The sequence below is a fragment of the Eriocheir sinensis genome, unplaced genomic scaffold (genome assembly GCF_024679095.1).
Source record: "Eriocheir sinensis breed Jianghai 21 unplaced genomic scaffold, ASM2467909v1 Scaffold492, whole genome shotgun sequence".
NCBI lineage: Eukaryota > Metazoa > Arthropoda > Malacostraca > Decapoda > Varunidae > Eriocheir > Eriocheir sinensis.
In genome coordinates, this window is record NW_026111823.1 from 291,898 (window position 1) to 312,601 (window position 20,704).

The 20,704-nt window shown below is 44.5% G+C and overlaps 1 protein-coding gene across 1 annotated transcript; it reads left to right on the forward strand.

The window, feature by feature from the left end:
- The first annotated feature begins 16,417 nt into the window (after nucleotides 1–16,417).
- Nucleotides 16,418–19,105, forward strand: LOC126992587 (uncharacterized). The gene is made up of 2 exons (XM_050851396.1): nucleotides 16,418–17,192; nucleotides 19,005–19,105. The coding sequence occupies exons 1-2, from the start codon at nucleotides 16,418–16,420 to the stop codon at nucleotides 19,103–19,105; spliced, it is 876 nt and encodes a 291-aa protein (XP_050707353.1).
- Nucleotides 19,106–20,704: the final 1,599 nt, after the last annotated feature.

Consider the following 20,704-nt stretch of genomic DNA (forward strand, 5'->3'; position numbering starts at 1 on the left):
ATAATTTGACCTTCAAGAAGAGTGTATCAAGACTCTACTTTTGTCTGTTTGGGAGTGGCGAGTAGTGGGGCTTTTTTTTCCTAGTACGCTTTGTTGCTCTTGAGCTGTCTCCTTTGTTTAAGGTAAATAATAGTTAAATAAATGGAAGTTGGCCGCCAATGCTTCCAACACATTTTGGTGCCATATCTACAAGTGGCTGGTGACTGTAAGTATCTCAGCAACCTGCATGCATCTATGCCATTCCTGTCATTGTGCATGGAGCAAGCTTCACATAACACTCAGACAGAGACAGTTTAATTATGGTTACATATCAGACTCAGTTTATTGCTCAGTCTATTAGATGCAGTGCTGTTGATATTGTTAGTGGTAGTATTAGTACAATTAATGTATTTATTTTAATTAATTTATCAATATTTATTTATTATATTCTTAGTGTTTGAAAATTCCAATACTAGCATTAAGATAAACAAAAATATCAGAAATATATTTATACTCATTAATTATTATTGCTTTTCTTATTATTACTTCCTTCAATGTCCTGGCACTTTGACATCTAGTGTTTTTCTGTCTAGCAGCCAAAATTGTGGTCTTTCTGAATGTGTATGTCCTAAGTCTTCATTGGTGTATCTAGCTATATAACAAAAATCTGCATCTCTCTCCCTTCTCACCCAGTTGTCCCCGTACATCCTTTCAGTATCCAAAGAATTTCAATTTACATCTTGTAATCACTCAACTAATGCAGTGCAATCCTCATCTCTGTATTTTACCGTGTGGACATACTCTTTCCTTCCATGTCCCACTGTCGTATGTTATTCCACATCTAACACAACCACATCCCAACAGATCCGAACACGTCCGATATCATCCAAGAGAATGTGGCAGCTGAAGGGGGAGAGGCCAAGAAAGAGGCCAAGGGTGAAGACATTTAGCCACCCCCCCTGAAGTACATGGCATCATTCAACCCTCTTGGTGAGCTGCAGGAATGTGCTCCCCATTGCAGTGCACCAGCTCCATGTACTGGTTTTTGGTATGAATACTTCATCTAGTGTTTGTTGATTGTTGTGATATTAATCTAATTATGACTTCACAAAATAGACTGTGCAAGTCACTTAACACATGCCCTGCTCAACATCACTTTTAAGTTGTAGAATTCCTTCATATGGATGCTGATTTATGTATCCTGAAATGATTGGATATTGATTGTCTTAACATTTTTTTTTGTCCATGATCACTGAACCATGTTACGGTATGTCTTTGGGTGTAGATCCAGGAAATGAGTTTTTGGGAGGACGTCAGACTTTTTGCGGGTGGAAGGAGCATTAGCATTACCGATTAGCCATTTTCGCCAGTCCTGGTCTTGAAAAACTGGTGGTGACCTAAATCAATGGGTATAACGGCCTGGTCTTTGTGCCAAAGCATTGTTTTAGCCGCAGCGCGCTTTTGAGCTAGTTTTCCTGTATCACTCAGGACCATGGGGGCCTGGGCCCCCTTAGAGCTGGATCCACCAATGTAGCTATGTCTTATAATATATCTATCCCTTACAGTCTGATGGTGCATCCTTTTAGGTTGTCAAGTTTTAGTAGCTACTCATGAGAAGTATTCCTTATAATGATCATTGATTTCCAGATGCTTTGCACTAAAAAAAGTGTCGTGAAACCTGCCGCAAATAACAATCAGCTGTAGTCAACCCTTGCTTTATAGAACCAATATGGAGGAAGGGGGTGATGTTATTTCCAAAAATCTTTTACATCTGAAGTATCCAACCTTTTTGTGTATAATAAACTTTGTTTGTTACATGAACTTAAAAGTTCACAATTTCCATACATGATTCTTTTTTCCTTGTATTTGATGATTAATCCTGACATGTATTTCCATTATCAGTAGGTAATATATAGTAACAAGATAATAATACACATTATAACAATGTATATATTATAGCCCAATGAGTGCACGAGATCATTTACCTCATCAGTGACGCCAAGTCCAGGAGTCCTTCCCTAAATTCTTTGCCCAAATTTGTGACACCAAGTATAATAACTAGTTTTAGTGACCATTTGCATCCATTTTTCACTTTGATTAAAAAATTGCCTCTCAACAGGTGTGAACTTGATGGGGTTGGAGGAAACTCGACTCGGCCATCAAGCTCACCACAACATAGTAAGGAACCTCTTGTTCTCAGTGATAATTTATCCTCTTTAGTTACTATTCCGTGTTGCTTTAATCACAACTAATGTGTTGGAAACATTACAGCTTAATAACATACTTCACATCTCTGCATACAAATTGAGTTCAATATTCAACTGTTACACCAGTAGGCTTCATATCTCAAAAAAAAAGTATGTAAAAAGGTTGAAATTTTGAATGATATATTTAAACTCTTTATTATGTTTCAATGGGTGTAGTACCGTTACGATTAGTCGAGTGATCAGCACATGGGTCTTATGTTTTTGATAGCATAGGTTCAAATTTTGCCATAGGCTGGCATTTGATAGTAACAGTAGTGTCCACAGATATCTACGTTTCTTGTTTATCCTGTACCACTTTAAACCATGACTGGCCAATCTTTGAAGAGGTAGCATAACCTTGAAGTGCCACTAACAAACCTTTGTCCATTCTTCTGATGTGATCTTTTTTTTTTTTTTTTTTCCACCTGCCTATAACGCCGGTAGGTTTTCTTCAGGCGCCTGGCGGTCGGCCCAGGCCCGTCATGATGCAGGCTTTTTTTTTTTTTTTTGTGGTGCCATTTAGTATTGGCTCATGCTGCCGCCCAGAACTCATTCTTGATTCACTTGGATAGCTTAGCAGGGCTTAGGTATGACTAACATTGCAGTAACAGGGAATTTTTAGATTTTTAGTGTGGCAACACATTGACAAATGTTTTAGTATGGACTGAACATCAAAGATATATATGGAAAATGGGTGCTTGTAGATCTTGACATTATATCTGTCAAGAGTCTCCAGTTGTATCCTCTCCCCCATCTCTCCTGAAAATATTACTCTTGTCAGGCAATCTAAGTGAAGCCTTCCATCAATGCTGGCGTGCAGACATAATGTCAATGCTTAGATTCACTGTCCTTATAGCACTGAAAATAATGCAATTACATGCACATATTTTATTATTTAGAATTGTGATTAATTGTGATTAAATATTTTTTCATGTATTTTCAGACATGAAAAGTGAAAATTGCTGCACACAACAGTCTGTCGTCTGCACCGGGAGGCAAGGCAGCTCAAAGCCCAGGCTGTTACAAATCCTGGGCAGTTTTTGCCCAGAGCCAGCAATTTTTTAGATCCAATAGGGATGGATTTTTTCTGAGGTCAGGTTCAACATGCTGCAAGATGCCAAGATCTAAGCCTAGTAGGAGATATGGGTTACAAGAGAGGAGGTTTGCTCTGGCCTTATACTATCAAAGTCCAAATACTAATAGATTTCTGAGCACAGTATTTCACTTGTCTTCAGTTTCAACACTTCACTCATGACTCAGGGGTATTTCAGTAAATGTTGGCTGGAGCAAACAGACTCTGACAGCCCTGCAGCAAAGAGCACAGGCTTTGTCAAAAGAAGAGAAACTTCGTGGGATTTGCCATTATTTAGTATTACTCTTGTTACGCCAAGAATTTTTTTCCATATACTTTGCCAAATATTGCAAGTAATGCACCACTGTTGGGCTTGCTTGTTATAAATCAGATCTTGTTCAATTAACAAGCTTTGGGCGTCTGCCACTTTCCAGTTGTAATGCAAGGAATCATTTATCTTCCCTGCTAGATATCACACGTAATGCACCATTGTTGGTTTTGCTTGTTATAAATCAGATCTTGTTCAGTTAAAAAGCTTTAGGTGTCTGCCACTTTCCAATTGTAATGCAAGGAATCCCCTGCCAGATATCGCATGTAATGCACCATTGTTGGTTTTGCCTGTTATAAATCAGATCTTGTTCAGCTCACAAGCTTTGAATATCTGCCATTGTTTATTTCAGGTGTAATGCTTGGAAGCATTTGTTCTCTTCCCTACCCAACAGTATGCAATGCTTTATTGTGGATTTTGCCTGTTATATTTAATCTTGTTCAGGTAGCAAGCTTTTGGTGTCTGCCTTACCTAATATGTGCTGCAGTGACACTTGGCTTGGTTTCATGATGTGAAATACAGCATGTAATTTCATTACACTAAGTGTCTATCATCACGTGTCTGGCATCATTAATGTGGCTTCCAGGAGTAATCTTGTTTGTATTACAGCTTGCAAATTTTTTTCTGCTTTATATGATATACATAATCACATAGGTATGATTTACAAAATGTAATGGCAGTTGATATTCTTGACTAATGCCTCATAAACCTTGTGAAAGATAATGCTTTTTTGAAGAGGGGGCAGTGTGTGGTTTGTTTGTTTGGCGAGTTCATGGAGTTTCATATCAACTGATTTTATTACATCCAACTTTAATGTGTGCTAAAACATATATTTTATTACATCCAACTTTAATGTGTGCTAAAAACATATATTTTATTACATCTAGCTTTAATGTGTACTTCTGCAATAAATGCTACATGTTTACTGATGTAGCTTATGAAATACATATCACTCTGCCCTGTAATTTGGTGGTATGTCACATACTACAACATAATTTCCTGCTATTTTCTTACACTATGAGTTGCCTTATATTGTCTCATTTGCTTTTATCATATGTGCCTCCGCTGCATAGTTGTGCCTACTGAGCTTAATATCTTCATGACCCTGACACCAAGGTCAGAGCTTGTGAGATCATACCGTGTCCTACATCCCATTTTCACCTCCAGGCTCGGCTGTCTCCCAGGACCACCAAGTTATTGCATTCCATTTAAGACAACTCATGTGTTACCTTCTTGATGTCCTCCATCATGTATTTCAGCATGTTTTATGATGCTTTGCTCTTATATTGATGTGCCTTGCAACATTTTTATACAGTTTTCATTGTATATAACGCACCATTGTTGGTTTTGCCTGTTATAAATCAGGTCATGTTCAGTTAACAAGCTTTGAGTGTCTCCCATTGTTTATTTCAGTTGTAATGCTTAGAAGCTTTTGTTCTCTGCCCTGTCAAACAGTATGCAATGCTTGCCATTATCTGGCACTTGTACAGTTAGTATGATATTTTTACTCAGCTAAGAGCATTTTGCAAAAGGTAAAAGGTAAGGTGGGGGCATACGCTGTAGCAGCGTGGCCTCAGTGCTCATCTCTGTAACATTAGCCCATGAGCCTGTGGTGTTAGGGAACCCATTACCCTGGGACACAGGACCAGTGTGACATCCGGGTTACCACAGTTGCAAAGGCATTATAGTAATTTAGCATGCATAGAATGTTGTATGCTTTGCTTGTATTTAAAGCACTGGATATGTTTGCTACACACACACACACACACACACACAGATATATATATATATATATATATATATATATATATATATATATATATATATATATATATATATATATATATATATATATATATATATATATATATATATATATATATATATATATATATATATTAGCAAATGCTTTCAACATCATATTTTTCCTAAAAAAAACAAATTGATATAGTGTAGATAATACCTAATAAAACATAAGAACAAATATATTTTTCTTTACCCCATTAGTAAATCATTTTACAATGAAAAAAAATAAGTGAAGGATGGATAGGGTGCTGTGGCAGGTACTTCAAAAATAGTTAAGCTACCCCTGAAAAGTGACGTTTTTGGTGGGCTGCAATAGATGGCGCTACTTCCGCACGCCCGAGGAATCACTACATACCACTATCTCTTCGTATATAGTCTCTTTGACTAAAACCTACCCACCAGTCCTCACCTGACCACAGGTGTAGACGCATCCCGTGTGCTCCATTTTCTTTGATTTCGATGGGTGACTTTAGTATTTAGGATTAAGGAACTGAAGCAGTCACAGAATTAATGGGCAGCTAGGGGTAAGAAAAGACTGGGTAAAAGAGGATAAGGTGCTACAGAGGGTGTCAGGGTGGACAGGAGAACTGTTCAATAGCGGATGATTCCGGCGAGTAAGAATATGTCATAAAATACTTGGATAAGAAGGTTCATTACACACACACACACACACACACACACACACACACACACACACACACACACACACACACACACACACACACACACCATGAAATATCTCGTTTTCCTTATTATTCTCCGCCTGCTCTGTATCATACGGCTGATGACGTCAAAACCTGAGCGTGAAAAGACCTGTCTATTCTCTTGATCTTGATTTCCGTAACAACAGATCTTATTTCTCGAATCTATTAACGTTCTATAAAGAGCTTTTTGCAGTCTATGATGTTTATAAATCACTTGATATTATTTATTTAGACTTCCAGAAGCCGTGTGATAAAGTCCCACACTGCAAGTTGCTTCATAAAATCAAGGAAATAGGTATCGGGGGTAAGCTTCACGAATGGATCAAGCACTGGCTAAGCAATAGAAAGCAAAGAGTTGTAATAAAAGGAGTGACCTCTGAGTGGATGCCAGTCACTAGTGGTGTCCCCCAAGGCTCTGTCCTGGGACCCGTTCTCTTCGTCATTTACATCAACGACATTAACCTTGGTCTCAATAATTTCATTAGTAAATTTGCGGACGTCACGAAAATCGGCAATGCGGTACTTACGGAATGTGACAGGCGGAGCCAACAAAATTTGCGTAAACTATCAGATTGGTCAGTAAAATTAGAAATGCCTTTTAATATAAACAAGTGCCAGATTCTGCAGGTTGGATATAGAAATATAAAGAAGGACTATGAAATGTGCGGCGTTAAAGTTAAAGGCGTTCACTCGGTCAAAGATCTTGGCGTCACAGTCGCGTCTAACCTCAAGTTTTCCCAGCAGTGCAACGAGTCCGTTAAAAAAGCAAACAGGATGACCGGTTTGATTAAAAGGTTTGATTAAGAAGAGAGGGCTAAAAATGAGGTCCGCTGTATGTATAAGAGTGAATAATGAATTGACGCAGTGAGTAAAGGATGGACAGGCATAGATAGACATGTGGATATGGAAATAGTATAGGTGTGGATGGAGGGATGGATTAAAGGATTTGTAAAGAAACGGATGTTTGTAAACTGAGCGAATGTGATTTGGTGTTGTAATGTGAGTGCTTAGGTGTGTCACCGTGTGTGTGTAATTCAGCTCTTGGTCTGCTGCTGGTCAGACAGCCAGCCGTTCCCGTACGAAAGAGCACAGAGCTCATAGTACTGATCCTTGAGTAGGACTGAGACCACTCACACACAACACACCGCGATAACGAGGTCACAACTCCTTGCCTGACGTCGCGTACCTACTCACTGCTAGGTGAACAGGGGCTACACGTGAAAGAAGATAAACCCTACTTATCTTTACCCGGCTGGGGAATCAAACCCCAGTCCTTCTGGTTGTGAGGCAGACGCTCTATCCACTGAGCTACCGGGCCGTGTGTGTGTGTGTGTGTGTGTGTGTGTGTGTGTGTGTGTGTGTGGTGGTAGTGGTGGTGGTGTTGATGGTGATGGTGGTGGTGTTGATGGTGATGGTGGTGGTGGTGGTGGTGGTGGGGGTGGTGGTGATGGTGGTGGGGGTGGTGGTGATGGTGGTGATGGTGGTGGTGATGGTGGTGGTGGTGATGGTGGTGGTGGTGGTGGTGGTGGTGGTGATGGTGGTGGTGGTGATGGTGGTGATGGTGGTGATGGTGGTGGTGATGGTGGTGGTGGTGGTGGTGATGGTGGTGGTGGTGGTGGTGGTGGTGGTGGTGGTGGTGGTGGTGATGGTGGTGGTGATGGTGGTGGTGGTGGTGGTGGTGGTGGTGATGGTGGTGGTGATGGTGGTGATGGTGGTGGTGGTGGTGGTGACGGTGGTGGTGGTGGTGGTGGTGGTGACGGTGGTGGTGGTGGTGGTGGTGATGGTGGTGGTGGTAGTGGTGGTGATGGTGGTGAAGGTGGTGGTGGTGATGCTGGTGGTGGTGGTGGTGATGGTGGTGGTGGTGGTGGTGATGGTGGTGGTGATGGTGGTGGTGGTGGTGGTGGTGGTGGTGGTGGTGGTGGTGGTGGTGGTGGTGGTGGTGGTGGTGGTGGTGGTGGTGGTGACGGTGGTGGTGGTGGTGGTGGTGATGGTGGTGGTGATGGTGGTGGTGATGGTGGTGGTGGTGGTGATGGTGGTGGTGGTGGTGATGGTGGTGGTGGTGGTGATGGTGGTGGTGGTGGTGGTGGTGGTGGTGGTGATGGTGGTGGTGGTGGTGATGGTGGTGGTGATGGTGGTGGTGATGGTGGTGGTGGTGATGGTGGTGGTGATGGTGGTGGTGGTGGTGGTGGTGATGGTGATGATGGTGGTGGTGGTGGTGGTGATGGTGGTGGTGGTGATGGTGGTGATGGTGGTGGTGGTGGTGGTGGTGGTGATGGTGGTGGTGGTGGTGATGGTGGTGGTGGTGGTGGTGGTGGTGGTGGTGGTGGTGATGGTGGTGGTGATGGTGGTGGTGGTGGTGATGGTGGTGGTGGTGGTGGGAGGAGGAGTACACGGAACAAGGAAAGATGTCGAGGTGGGTGTGTTTATGGAAGTGGACGGACGGAGAGAAAGGGAGAAAGAAAGAAAGGAAAACAATCATTGTATTACTGCCAGGATCTGCGCAAACAGTCTTGACATTTATAGGAAAAAGCGCAAGTAACCGAGACACCAAGAACACCTGAATCAAATAACTGTATGTGGCACTGAGTAGGTTATGCATCTCTCGGCGCAGTGGTTAACTTTCCTGACTACAAATCTGCGGGCCAGGGTTCGAGTCCCGGCCTTGGCAATCGGAGTGCAGCCCACCCAGCTGTTCATCCTCCTCTTCGGGATGGTCGACGAATGAATATCTGGGGAAAGCTGGGGAAGGCAGGATGTGGAAACCCGGATGTTACACTGGCCCGTGTCGGGGTAATGGATTCTTATCCACCACAGGTTCAGAGGACCAACGGGACGGAGATGAGCACCGCCGCCACGCGCACTGTAGGGTGTGCTTTAACTCTACGTTTTGTTGACTAGGTCCCACCTGGGTCACCTTTTTCTTCTCTTGTGCCGCCATTACAGAATGCATATAGACTCCCTCGAATCAGTACTCGAATGAATTAATGATTAAAATGCTCCGAGGATTTAGATTTTACACCAGAGAACAATTGAAAACCTTAACTTACACTCTTTTCAAAGGCGTAGACTTGGAGGAGATGCAAATGAGGTTTCAGAATAGGTTAAAGGGATTGGCAAGGGAGTTCCTGATAAAACACGTATATATATATATATATATATATATATATATATATATATATATATATATATATATATATATATATATATATATATATATATATATATATATATATATATATATATATATATATATATATATATATATATATAATACACAGAGAAAAGAACAAACAACAACGGATACAGATTAGATGAATTTAGGTTGAGGAAGGAAATGACAAAGAACTACTTCACGATCAGGTGGTGGTAGGTGAATGGAACACCAGGGGCAGACACCACTGAAAGATTTCAGTAGAGGTTAGACACATTTATGGCCGGGAAGGGAGCTCGGTGAATCAACCATTCCCAGGAGGCCCCGTGTGTACGCCGACTGGCCTCCTGTGGTCTGCATGTATCCCTATGCACCCTCCTGTACATAGTGGTCCTGACGACGGCTTCGCACACTTCGGAGCTTTTTTTCTCCCTATAGTCATCTTGCGCTGGTTTAGCCTAGAAGCCCCCCCCCCCCTCCCCCTTCCCTTAAGGTAACAGTGGGGAGGGTCTTCTTGGTTGGTGTAAAGTGACGCAGTGATTTGCGCCCTTAAAGGTCTGCCATCCAGCTCTAGACTCGGGACCATGCAATGTCAACTCCGAGCTACCCTAAACGGCGTGTCCGAAACCAAGGTGACGTGTTGAATGGAACGCCTGTACGCGTGTATCCACTACCTGGACCAATGGCAAACAAAACCCACTACGAGCTCCTGGGCGTGAAGCTCGAGGCCACCCTGCAGGAGATCAAGAAAGCCTACCACCGCCTCGCCCTCAAGATTCACCCTGACAAGAACCCGAATGACGCGAACGCCAAGACAAAATTCCAGCAGCTGCAGCAGGTGATGGAGACGCTCTCCGACCCCGACTCACGGGCCCGATACGACGCACGGATAAGGAGCACGGCCAGTCAGGCCAAGGCTCCGGGGAGGAAGCCCTCCTACTCGGCCTCTTCTTCTTCTTCGGCCTCCTCCTCCTCGTACGCGTCCTCCTCCTACCACTACTCCTCCTCCTCCTCCTCTGCAGGCTCCTTTTCAACACCGAAATCTAAATCAAAATCGTTTCACAAAAATAAACAGAAAATAAACAAGGAGACTGAAGTAGGCTCGACGGCCTACATGTGGCACCTCCTATTTCCCTTCAGATATAAGACGATCGCAATAGACAACACCTCGCCCAAGGAGAAGAAGGCCAGGAAGAGGAAGCGGTACCGGCAAAACAAGATGAAGAAGGCGGCGTCGTTTCACTAAGAAGGGACGCCGGGACGGCAGGCAGGAGTGAGGCGTCAGGAAGGCTTTTGAGCCTACATCATTCCATCAGTTCTCTCTTCTTCCTTTCCTACTGACTCATTCATGTGTTTCCCAGCTCCATCTCTTCCCAAAGTCAGACCCAGTATATACTTTCCCTGTGTCGGGGTATTCATTATGTGTTCCTTCTATTACGATATCCTTTTATTACTGTTATTGGGACTATCTTACAGTAAAGCAACTTATTTAGTATATTAATTCATTTTTTTCATTGTTTTTCTTGGGTTGTGTAGTGCGCTGTTGCTTCGTGTGTCCCAGCGAGCGCTGTGGCTGCTTCCCTTCATATTCCGAAGCCGTGTTGTGCCTATGTCTGGTCATGTATCAGTTCTCTCAAGGAAGTGTCTTAGTCTGTCGTCAACTGTCACTCTTTTCCCTTGCACTTCTAATTTTCTTTCTCCTACTTTTCCTCCTATTCCATGTTTACTGACTCCTGTTAGCCGTAGGATGTCTTGAGTTACCATGACTTGCAACATATTAATTCTTATGTTCTTATGTAATGAAGTCATTTTCCCCCACAGCTTAGGTTACCAGTAGTGTAAGTTAAGGGTAGTTATTTCCTCTTATTTCTCTCTTTACTGTAAAATTTCCATGTCCCTTTCTTCCTTAAAGGCACATCGTGTTCTCTTCTAACTATTTCCTGCCGGCACGTTGCCGGTGGGAGAGGTGGGTGGGGAGGAGCCTTCATCTTTTCTGTCCTGTCCTGCAACACGTAGATTACTAGTAGTAGCGGTAGTAAACAGACACCCTAGCCATAGACCGATAGGGAAGAAGGGGAGGGGGGGTGGCACTTTATGTTAAAGACACACTTAAATGTTCCGCTAACAACTCTATTCAAACAAATGGCGACTCAGAATCAGTTTGGGTGGACGTCCACAAAGGGAAGGACAAACTAATTCTAGGGGTTCTTTACAGGCCACCCAACCTCAGCAGGCAGGACACTGATATATTACTACAAGAGGTAGGCAGGGCGAGCAGGAGCAAAAATGTCTGCATAATGGGGGATTTTAACTATAGGAATATAGATTGGGAAGGCGTGGTGGGTGATCTAGAGTCTGAGGATTTTCTGAAAGTAATACAAGATAATTTTCTCAAGCAGACAGTAACAGAGCCCACCAGGGGTAACAACATTCTGGACTTGGTCTTAACTAACACCGAGTATATGATCAGCGAGCTAGATGTTGGGGGAGAATTAGGTGGCAGTGATCACAAGGAAATTAGGTTTAAATTAGACTGGGCGGTGACCCATGAACTCAACCCGGTGTTGGTGCCCGACTTTAGAAGAGCTGATTATGAGGGGCTCAGAAAACACCTTGAGGAGGTAAATTGGGAAACCTTAGGGCTGGATGCTCAGGGCTGGAACCGGAAAGACAGGGGAACCATGTAGAAATGACCTACAATAATTTAGTTAGAGAAATTGCAGAGGGTCAGAGACAGCATATCCCTTACCAAGCACGTAGGAAGGAAAATAACGACCCCAAATGGATGACCCGCAGACTCAAGCATGAAATAGGCTTGAAGAGAGGAATTTATAGGAAAATAAAGAACGGAGAGATCCACCTCAGGGGTAGGTATGTTGAGCTAGCCAGGTCGGTGAAGAAGAACACCCGCCTTGCAAAAAGAAATTATGAGATTAGGGTAGCCAACGAGGCCAAGAGCGATCCCAAGGGCTTCTTCAAATTGTACAGGACGAAAACAAGGGACAGAATTGGACCGTTGAAAACAAACACAGGCGAGCTCGTTGAGAATGGAGAAGATATGAGCCAAATGATGAATGACTATTTCCTCTCAGTTTTCACGCAGGAAAATCTAACAACCATTCCGGAGAGAGTTCAGATATATGAGGGTGACGAGAACGACAAGTTGAGGGATGTGATCATCACTAGGCAAGTAGTCCAGGATGAGATTGGTAGGTTGAAGTAAAACAAATCGCCGGGCCCAGACGAAGTATTCCCAAGGGTTCTGAAAGAGTGCAAGGAAGTCCTTAGTGGCCCTCTTGCCGATATCTTTAAAATGTCGGTAAATTCTGGGTATGTGCCCAATCAATGGAAAGTAGCTAATGTGACGCCGATTTTCAAAACTGGAGACAAGTCAGCCACCTCAAACTATCGCCCAATTAGCTTAACATCAGTTGTGGGAAAGATGTTAGAGTCGATTATAGCCAGGAGCATTCGGGACCATCTAGAAAAGCATAATTTAATTCATGACTCACAACATGGGTTCACAAAGGGTAGGTCTTGCCTTACTAACCTGTTGTCCTTCTACACTAAAGTAATCGAGGCGGTTGACAGAGATGAAAACTATGACATATTATATCTAGATTTCAGTAAAGCGTTCGACAAAGTCCCTCATCACCGGCTATTACTAAAATTACAGGCTCACGGCGTAGATGGGAAAGTTTTGAGCTTGATCAGGGCGTGGCTTAGTGGTAGGAAGCAGAGAGTGCAAATCAATGGTAGGAAATCTGAATGGGGCAGTGTTACGAGTGGAGTCCCACAGGGGTCGGTGCTGGGTCCTCTGCTTTTTATTATTTACATCAATGACTTGGACACAGGAATCAGTAGCGATGTCAGTAAGTTCGCAGATGATACCAAGATCGGTAGAGTAATCCAATCAGACAGCGACGCTACCGTTCTCCAGGATGAGCTTGACAGACTATATGATTGGGCGAGGAAGTGGCAGATGGAATTCAATGTCGGGAAGTGTAGCATTTTGAGTGTAGGTAGGAATAACCCTTACACAATTACTCCTTAAATGACACTCCTCTAAGCAGGTCTGGGCGGAGAGAGACTTAGGAGTCCTAGTGAGCGCTGACCTCCGTCCTAGGGCTCAATGCATTCAGGCTAAAAATCGGGCAAACAGAGTACTAGGTTTCATCTCAAGGAGCGTGAGCAATAGGAGCGCTGAAGTCATCCTCAAACTTTACTTAGCACTAGTTCGACCTCATCTCGATTATGCAGTTCAGTTCTGGTCCCCCTATTATAGAATGGATATCAAGATGTTAGAATCTGTACAGAGGAGGATGACGAAGATGATTCAGGGAGTGAGGAACTTGCCTTATGAAGACAGGCTAAAGCAGTTAAATCTACACTCTCTAGAAAGGCGAAGGGTGCGAGGAGACTTGATCGAAGTTTATAAATGGATGAAGGGATTTAATAAAGGGGATGTCAATAAAATTTTGAGAGTGAAAGAGCCAGGTAGGACGCGTGGCAATGGTTTTAAGTTAGACAAATTCAGATTCAACAAAGACATAGGCAAGAATTGGTTCACTAATAGAGTGGTGGGCGAATGGAACAGGCTTGGGAGCCATGTTGTGGGTGCCAATACCATAGATACATTCAAGAAGAGGTTAGATAAAGCCATGGATGGTGAGGTAAGGTGGGGTTGAGTGTACAGGAGCTGCCTTGTATAGGCCAACCGGCCTCTTGCAGACTCCTTACGTTCTTATGTTCTTATGTTATGTATTCCTCCTCCTCCTCCACCTTCTCCTCCTCCTTTCTCAAAGCCACTTTTCCTTTTACTGTAACTTCTCCTTTACAAGAACCTCCACCCACCTGCTCTCTCTCTCTCTCTCTCTCTCTCTCTCTCTCTCTCTCTCTCTCTCTCTCTCTCTCTCTCTCTCTCTCTCTCTCTCTCTCTCTCTCTCACACACACACACACACACACACTTGATAAATATACAGAGAAAGTGGAAGAGTGAAATAAAAAAAATATATAAAGGTGTAATACAAAAGAGCAAATATTTTCGTCTGAGGTAAAGTAAAATTATCTTGTTCGTATTTTTTTAAGATTAATTAAAGAAAATGAAAATGAGGTGTAATACAAGAGAGTGATAAGTAATAATTTCCTCCGAGCTGAAGTGGAATTATTATGCTTGTATGTTTAGGATAGCGGCCAGGACCAACGAGTCGGCTCTGACCCTCGTCTCCTCACCGTCCTTCTGTACATTCCCTTGGCCGTGAGCCGCCTCCCTCTTTCCCATCACAAGCGGCTTTCCCCTCATGTGCCCCCGTCCCCTCCCTTTCCTTCTGTTTATACCCCTTCCCCTACTCTCCTCCCTCCTCTCCATCACAACCTTCTTTTCCCTCGTGTAAATGAATGGTATCCTCCATCAACCAACCCTTCTCCTTTCTTCTGCACCTCTTCTCTACATCACTTCCCTCTCCCTTTATAGGCCATCATGCCTTATTGTTATCTCTCTCTCTCTCTCTCTCTCTCTCTCTCTCTCTCTCTCTCTCTCTCTCTCTCTCTCTCTCTCTCTCTCTCTCTCTCTCGCTCGTTAAACTCAAAAGCGTCCAATGCGTCAAGGACTTGGGGGTCAAAATCACGACAAACCTCAAATTCTCACATCAATGTATTAATGCAGCAAATAAAGCGAACAGAATGTTGGGCTTCATTAAAATAATTTTTTTATTCAAGAATAAAGATGTAATACTCCCGCTCTACAATAGTTTAGTCAGACCCCACTTGGAATATGCGGTGCAGTTTTGGTCTCCCCACCATGCAAAGGACATTGCTAAATTAGAAGGTGTCCTTGTGCAACAAATCCTACGAAGAAAGGCTTTCCATCCCTAACATGTTCTCTCTTGAGAAACGTCGCCTTCGAGAAAGACTGATCGAATGTTTTAAAATACTTTAATGGTTTCACGACTGTAGACAGATCAACATTGTTTAGGATCGATGACACTTTGCGCATGAGGAACAATGGCGTAAAACTCAGATGTAGACAAGTAAATTCAGACTGCATCAAATTTTTCTTCACCAACGTTGTAGTGCGAGAATGGAATAAGCTTCCACCATCAGTGGTCCAGTGTAACACGATTGACTCCTTCAAAAAAAAGCTCGACCGTCACTTCCTTCAACTTAATATCAACTAGAGTAGAAATGCAACGTTTTGGAGTCTTCTGATTAATGTAAAATCACTTAGGTTTAAGGACAGACCACCTAGTCTGGACCATGGGGTCTGTGTGGTCTGATTTTCTATGTAATTATATGTAATTCTCTCTCTCTCTCTCTCTCTCTCTCTCTCTCTCTCTCTCTCTCTCTCTCTCTCTCTCTCTCTCTCTCTCTCTCTCTCTCTCTCTCTCTCCTCGCATGCGACACCTTCCTTTTTATCTCTACTGCAAACTGCCTTCCCCTCTTCCGTTATCCATGATGTCCTTTCCTCTTTCCTCTTGTACCTCTTTCCTAAACCAAGCATTTTTTCCTCCCATACTCCTTTTTACCCATTCATTCCCTTCCTCTCCACATTCCTCTTATACACTCTTTTCCAAACCATTTTCTTCTCTTCCCTATTTCCGTCACTTTTTTTCACATTACCCTTGCAGCCCTTCCTGTTACCATATACTCCTCTCCCTTATACGTCAGCAAACCTGTCTTCCTCCCTTGGCCTTGTTGGACACCACTGAGAAGTGATAGGCGTTGGACAACAGCGGCGGCAATCGGTGGCTCCCATTTGAAACAGTGCTGGACATGCAGCGAGTGGCGACGACCGTGAGTGGCGGGCTCTAAATGAGAGAGAGAGCCGCCGTCGAGGCGGATTACCGTATAGGGTAACCACAGCGGCCACGTGTGAAAGGCTCCGTTGAAAACTACAGGAGGCAACTATAACACCGTGCAGCGCTGGCATGCACCAACTATTCGGGTGCCTCGTGTGCACCCCTACCTGGCGGCGGCACCTCCTACCAACTAGCTCTAGACTCAGTCCTATGCAATGTCAACTCCGATCTCCCCAAAACCGTTTTCCCAAAACCGAGGTGACGTGCTGAATCTTGACCCTATACAGTCATGCTCTTGACTCTGTCAAGACATCCAACAGACAATACAGCCACATGGCTGACGTCAAGGAGATCACCGAGCACTGCGAACACAAACTTGCCACCTTCTCTCTCCCCGGCCACACGGCAAGGACCGGCAGCATGGACCTCCCCGTGATCAAGAAGCAGCAGCTCAAGATGGGCACCGTGCTGGGCGTGGGCAAGTACGGCACGGTGTACCGGGGGCGCCTGACGCTCCCCCGGGGCGGGGCGGTGCCCGTGGCCGTCAAGAAGCTGGAGAACGACCCCGAGCTGCTGGCCAAGACCTCCGAGGAAGCGGGTGTGCTGCAGGAGCTGGAGGGCGAGGCGGCCGTGCCCCGGCTGTACGGGCTGACAGCAGACTCTTCCCCGTGCATGGTGATGGAGCTGTGCCCGGGGGAGCGGCTGGAGGACTGCCTAGGCCGCGGCAGGGTGCGCGCCTGCCTGCTGGCCCTCGTGGAGGTGTGCGGCGTGGTGCGGCGCCTGCACGCGCGGGGCATCGCCCACGGCGACATCCACGAGGGCAACGTGCTGGTGGACGCGTCCGGCGAGGGGGTGCGCGCCTTCCTGTTGGACTTCGGTCTGGCGGCGCGGGGCGCGGACCCATGCCAGCAGGAGAATGACGTCATCGACATAGCGTGCACGGCCCTGCAGGTCATCCCTGACACGGAGCGTTTCTCTGACCTCCGACAGAGCCTTGAAGATGCCCCTGACCTCAATGAGGTCACTGCTCTCCTGCGACAAGTTTTGGAGGATGACTTTAAAGAAAAGGCCTCGAAACCCTCCAAGAAGCGAAGAATGAGTCCAAGAAGCAAAAGAAGAAAAAGAACAAGAAAGGACCGTTCTACAAGCACTAAAATCCTCTCCTGGTGTTCTGCTTTGCTCCTCTTGAAGTTTTCGTTTGTTTGTCTTGCTTGTTGTCACGTGTGGTAATGGCGGATATACGAAGCAGACATGAAGCATTGGCGTTGGTGAGGTGTGCTCTTGTTTTTGTTGGTCGGGTTTTAATACAGCCGTATATTTAGTTGGTGCTGCTTCCTCTTCTCGTTCCACTGATATATTTACCTATTCTGGTTCTTCTTCTTGTTAGTCGCAAAACTTTACCTGTTTCTGCATAACCGATTTGTGTTCCATCGTTTGGTTTGGTTTTGCGTGTTTTTAACTTTTCGCCTGTTGCGCCAGCAGGCTTTCTAGGTGGGGCTGGTGGTCGGCCTGGCCCGTTATGGCGCAGACAAGTGTTTACAGTGGCGCTTGGTTCATGCTGACCCCGGACCTCATCCAGCTCTTTCTCTATATCCTTTATGATTCTATTCTCCACTAACTGTCTTGATTTTTCTAAGTAGTTGATATGCGTTACGTCATCAGCATAGTGCATTGTTGATGGTGCCGTGAGATTCATCTCTCCCTTGCTCCCCGTCGCCCACGCGGCCTCTTCCTCTTTCCTCTTGCATCTCCTCCTCAAACACTTAGGGGCTCACACACACGCCCACATTTGATATAGCTTTGGTAGAGGTTGTGGGTATTTCCGTGGACAGCTGTATGACCTTTGTGATGGTTTGCCTTGACTTATGCACTGTCAATGTGAAAAACACTCACCGGAGCCCGACCAGTGTCCTTTGTGCCCTTCGGAAACATGTGCTGTGAGCCGGGAGCGGCAGAGAATACGGACGCGTACTCTGAAGAAAACCAACATGAAAATTTTACATCAGTTCAGGAGAAATTATATTAAATAGTGGGATTTTTGTTACACTTGCTTTATTTTGTTCTTTTCTTTTACTGTTTCTCTTTACATATTTATTTATCAATCAATTCAATTGCGTATGTGTGTTATCCGTCAAATATTCGTTTGGTCAAGGCATTTCAGGCCCGTAAGTTTGATAGATTTTTTTAAGGGGCCAGAGAGCTTCCCAGATTCATGAGTTGGGGGGGCGGGGCCAGCGAGCAGGCGGGGGATTTTTTTTTAATCAGCACTTTTAGGAGCATGTTAAGACCGATATAGGAAACATTTTGGAGCCCACAACCTCCTAGCCCAGAAATTACGGCACTGCAATTACTGGTTCTTACGCTTAATTTAGCCCCTTTTACATTTGCGGGCGAGGCCCGCGTCCGCGCTTATAACGCGGAAGCGGGCCTCCCCGCTTTTCAGATGGCGCGGGTGAAAACTTCCCGCCACGCGCACGAAGGTGGAAGGAGGAAGGAGGAAGATAGAAAGGTGGAATTTAAGATGGCAGAGTAAAAGAAGAGAAGGGAAAAGGAAAATGAAGGAAACAAGAGGGTTAAGAGCACCATTTTTTTCTATATATAAGTAAAAAAAACAAAAAAAAACGGGAAAATGAATGCACAACAAATCACATTGAAATCCAGGATACTGAAAGTTTTCCCTGAAGAGATGAGCGGGCCGCCACGGCGAGTGTGTGTGTGTCTGTGTGTGTGTGTGTGTGTGTGTGTGTGAAAGAGAGAGAGAGAGAGAGAGAGAGAGAGAGAGAGAGAGAAACAGACAGACAGATACAGACAAGAGAGAGACAGACCGACAGAGGACCTGAATCTGTAATGGTTCAGTTACCCATTCCTAGTATCATTATCTCTATCCCCCCTCCCCCTCCCTCCCTTGTGTCTCCGAGAGGGGTCCCGGCAGACCTCTCCATTGGTTACTTTGTCATCCCGCCAGGCATCCAGGCGACGTCTCATTGGTCCTTAGCTGCACCTCGTAGTGACGCCACATAGGATGCGCAGTAGAGAGAAGTGAATTGACCTATCCTCCTATAGATCTTGACTGTACCCTTTGGCTGCTATGCGGGGACGCGGGCCCGCAGGTGTACCATGCAGGGGGAGCCCGCGTTGAATTTCGAGGAATGAACTCTTAAAAGCTCCCTTGATGTGGAGCTTTGAATGTGATGATCAGATGGCGGACTAGGTTAGTTTCTTTTTTTTACGTCATTTCTCTCCTCCACTCCACCACAGTACCTGCCACCACGATACTGTGACAGGTGAGGTGTGATTGCATTTTTTAGTTTTACTTATCGTCCATTGTTATTTAATCATGTATAACTTTATGATAAGTATCAATATCCGAGCGTAATTTCATCATGCAACATTTCATAACTTTCCCGCGTCACCATTAATGTTTCCACTACTTGTCTCTCGTTATCCATTAATTCGTTTCCCTTTCCTTTAACACCTTTTCCGAAAACCGCCTTCCTCTCCCCTATTATCGCATTTTCTCCAGCTCACCTCTTCCTCTCTTTGCTTTCCTGTGTTGCTCTCAGCCGCCTCCTTCCCTACAAGACTATCTATATATTGTCGTCAATCTTCAGTGTTTCTTCTACTTTTGTCTTTGTTTACCGTCCAGATTTTCCCCGTATATGAGTCTCAACGTTTTCCCTGATGGTGTTCCCCTTTAGTTGTTCCTCCTCCACCCAGTTTCTCGTGTGTCTCCCCTTGCATATTCTCGTTCTCGTGCCTCGGTTCTTCAGTGTTCCCTTTACTAATCATTGTTCCTCCTCCACCCAGTCTCGTTTCCTCCCCTTACTTATCCTTATTTTCGTTCCTCTCTAGTCTCATGTCTTTTTACACATTATCCTTCTGATCTGTTCTAATGTATGTATATCCATCCTTATCTATCCTCAGCTTATCCCAACACAGACAGACAGACAGACAGACAGACACACGAGCACGTCTGAAGTATAATTTTGAGGTGTGGGTTAACCACTGCCTCGCTCTCGGTCGCTTCACTTCGCATTTCCAGACTAACGCTTTTTACCTGTTATGGTTTGATTTTACGGGCTTATAACTGGCTGTAAGGTTTTGCGTGCGCGCACTTTCGTGTGTGTGTGTGTGTGTGTGTGTGTGTGTGTGTGTGTGTGTGTGTGTGTGTGTAATTCACCATTGCATTATAAACCTAATAAATTAATTATGAAAATAATAAAACCGAAAGAAACAGGATGATGAGGATAAAAAGAAAAAAACTGAGCAACGACAATGTTAAAAGCAAAATAAAAAAATAAATAACACCACAAGCAAAGGCAATACGATATTAATGAAAGGAGAAGCGAAAACACCCCTGAGAATCTTAATCCATCCATCACACACAGAGTAAACAAACTCGTAGATACAGACAAAGAAGCAGACACAGACACAGACACAGAACTCTACTAAAAAGCTTCAAGGAGTCCCCCTTAAAACACAAACACTCTTATCTAACCACACACACACACATACACACACACACACACACACACACACACACACTGCTGAAGGTCCCGGCAGTACCCATAGATCGACTATACAAAGGTTGCTCGGGTGGGCAGAGTACTTGCTGGCGAT

Coding starts and splice junctions, on each gene's coding strand:
- LOC126992587 (XM_050851396.1), top strand. CDS start 16,418: ATGGCTGACGTCAAGGAGATCACCGAGCACTGCGAACACAAACTTGCC. Junction 17,193..19,004: donor GCGAAGAATGAGTCCAAGAA/GCAAAAGAAGAA, acceptor TGTCTCCGAGAG/GGGTCCCGGCAGACCTCTCC.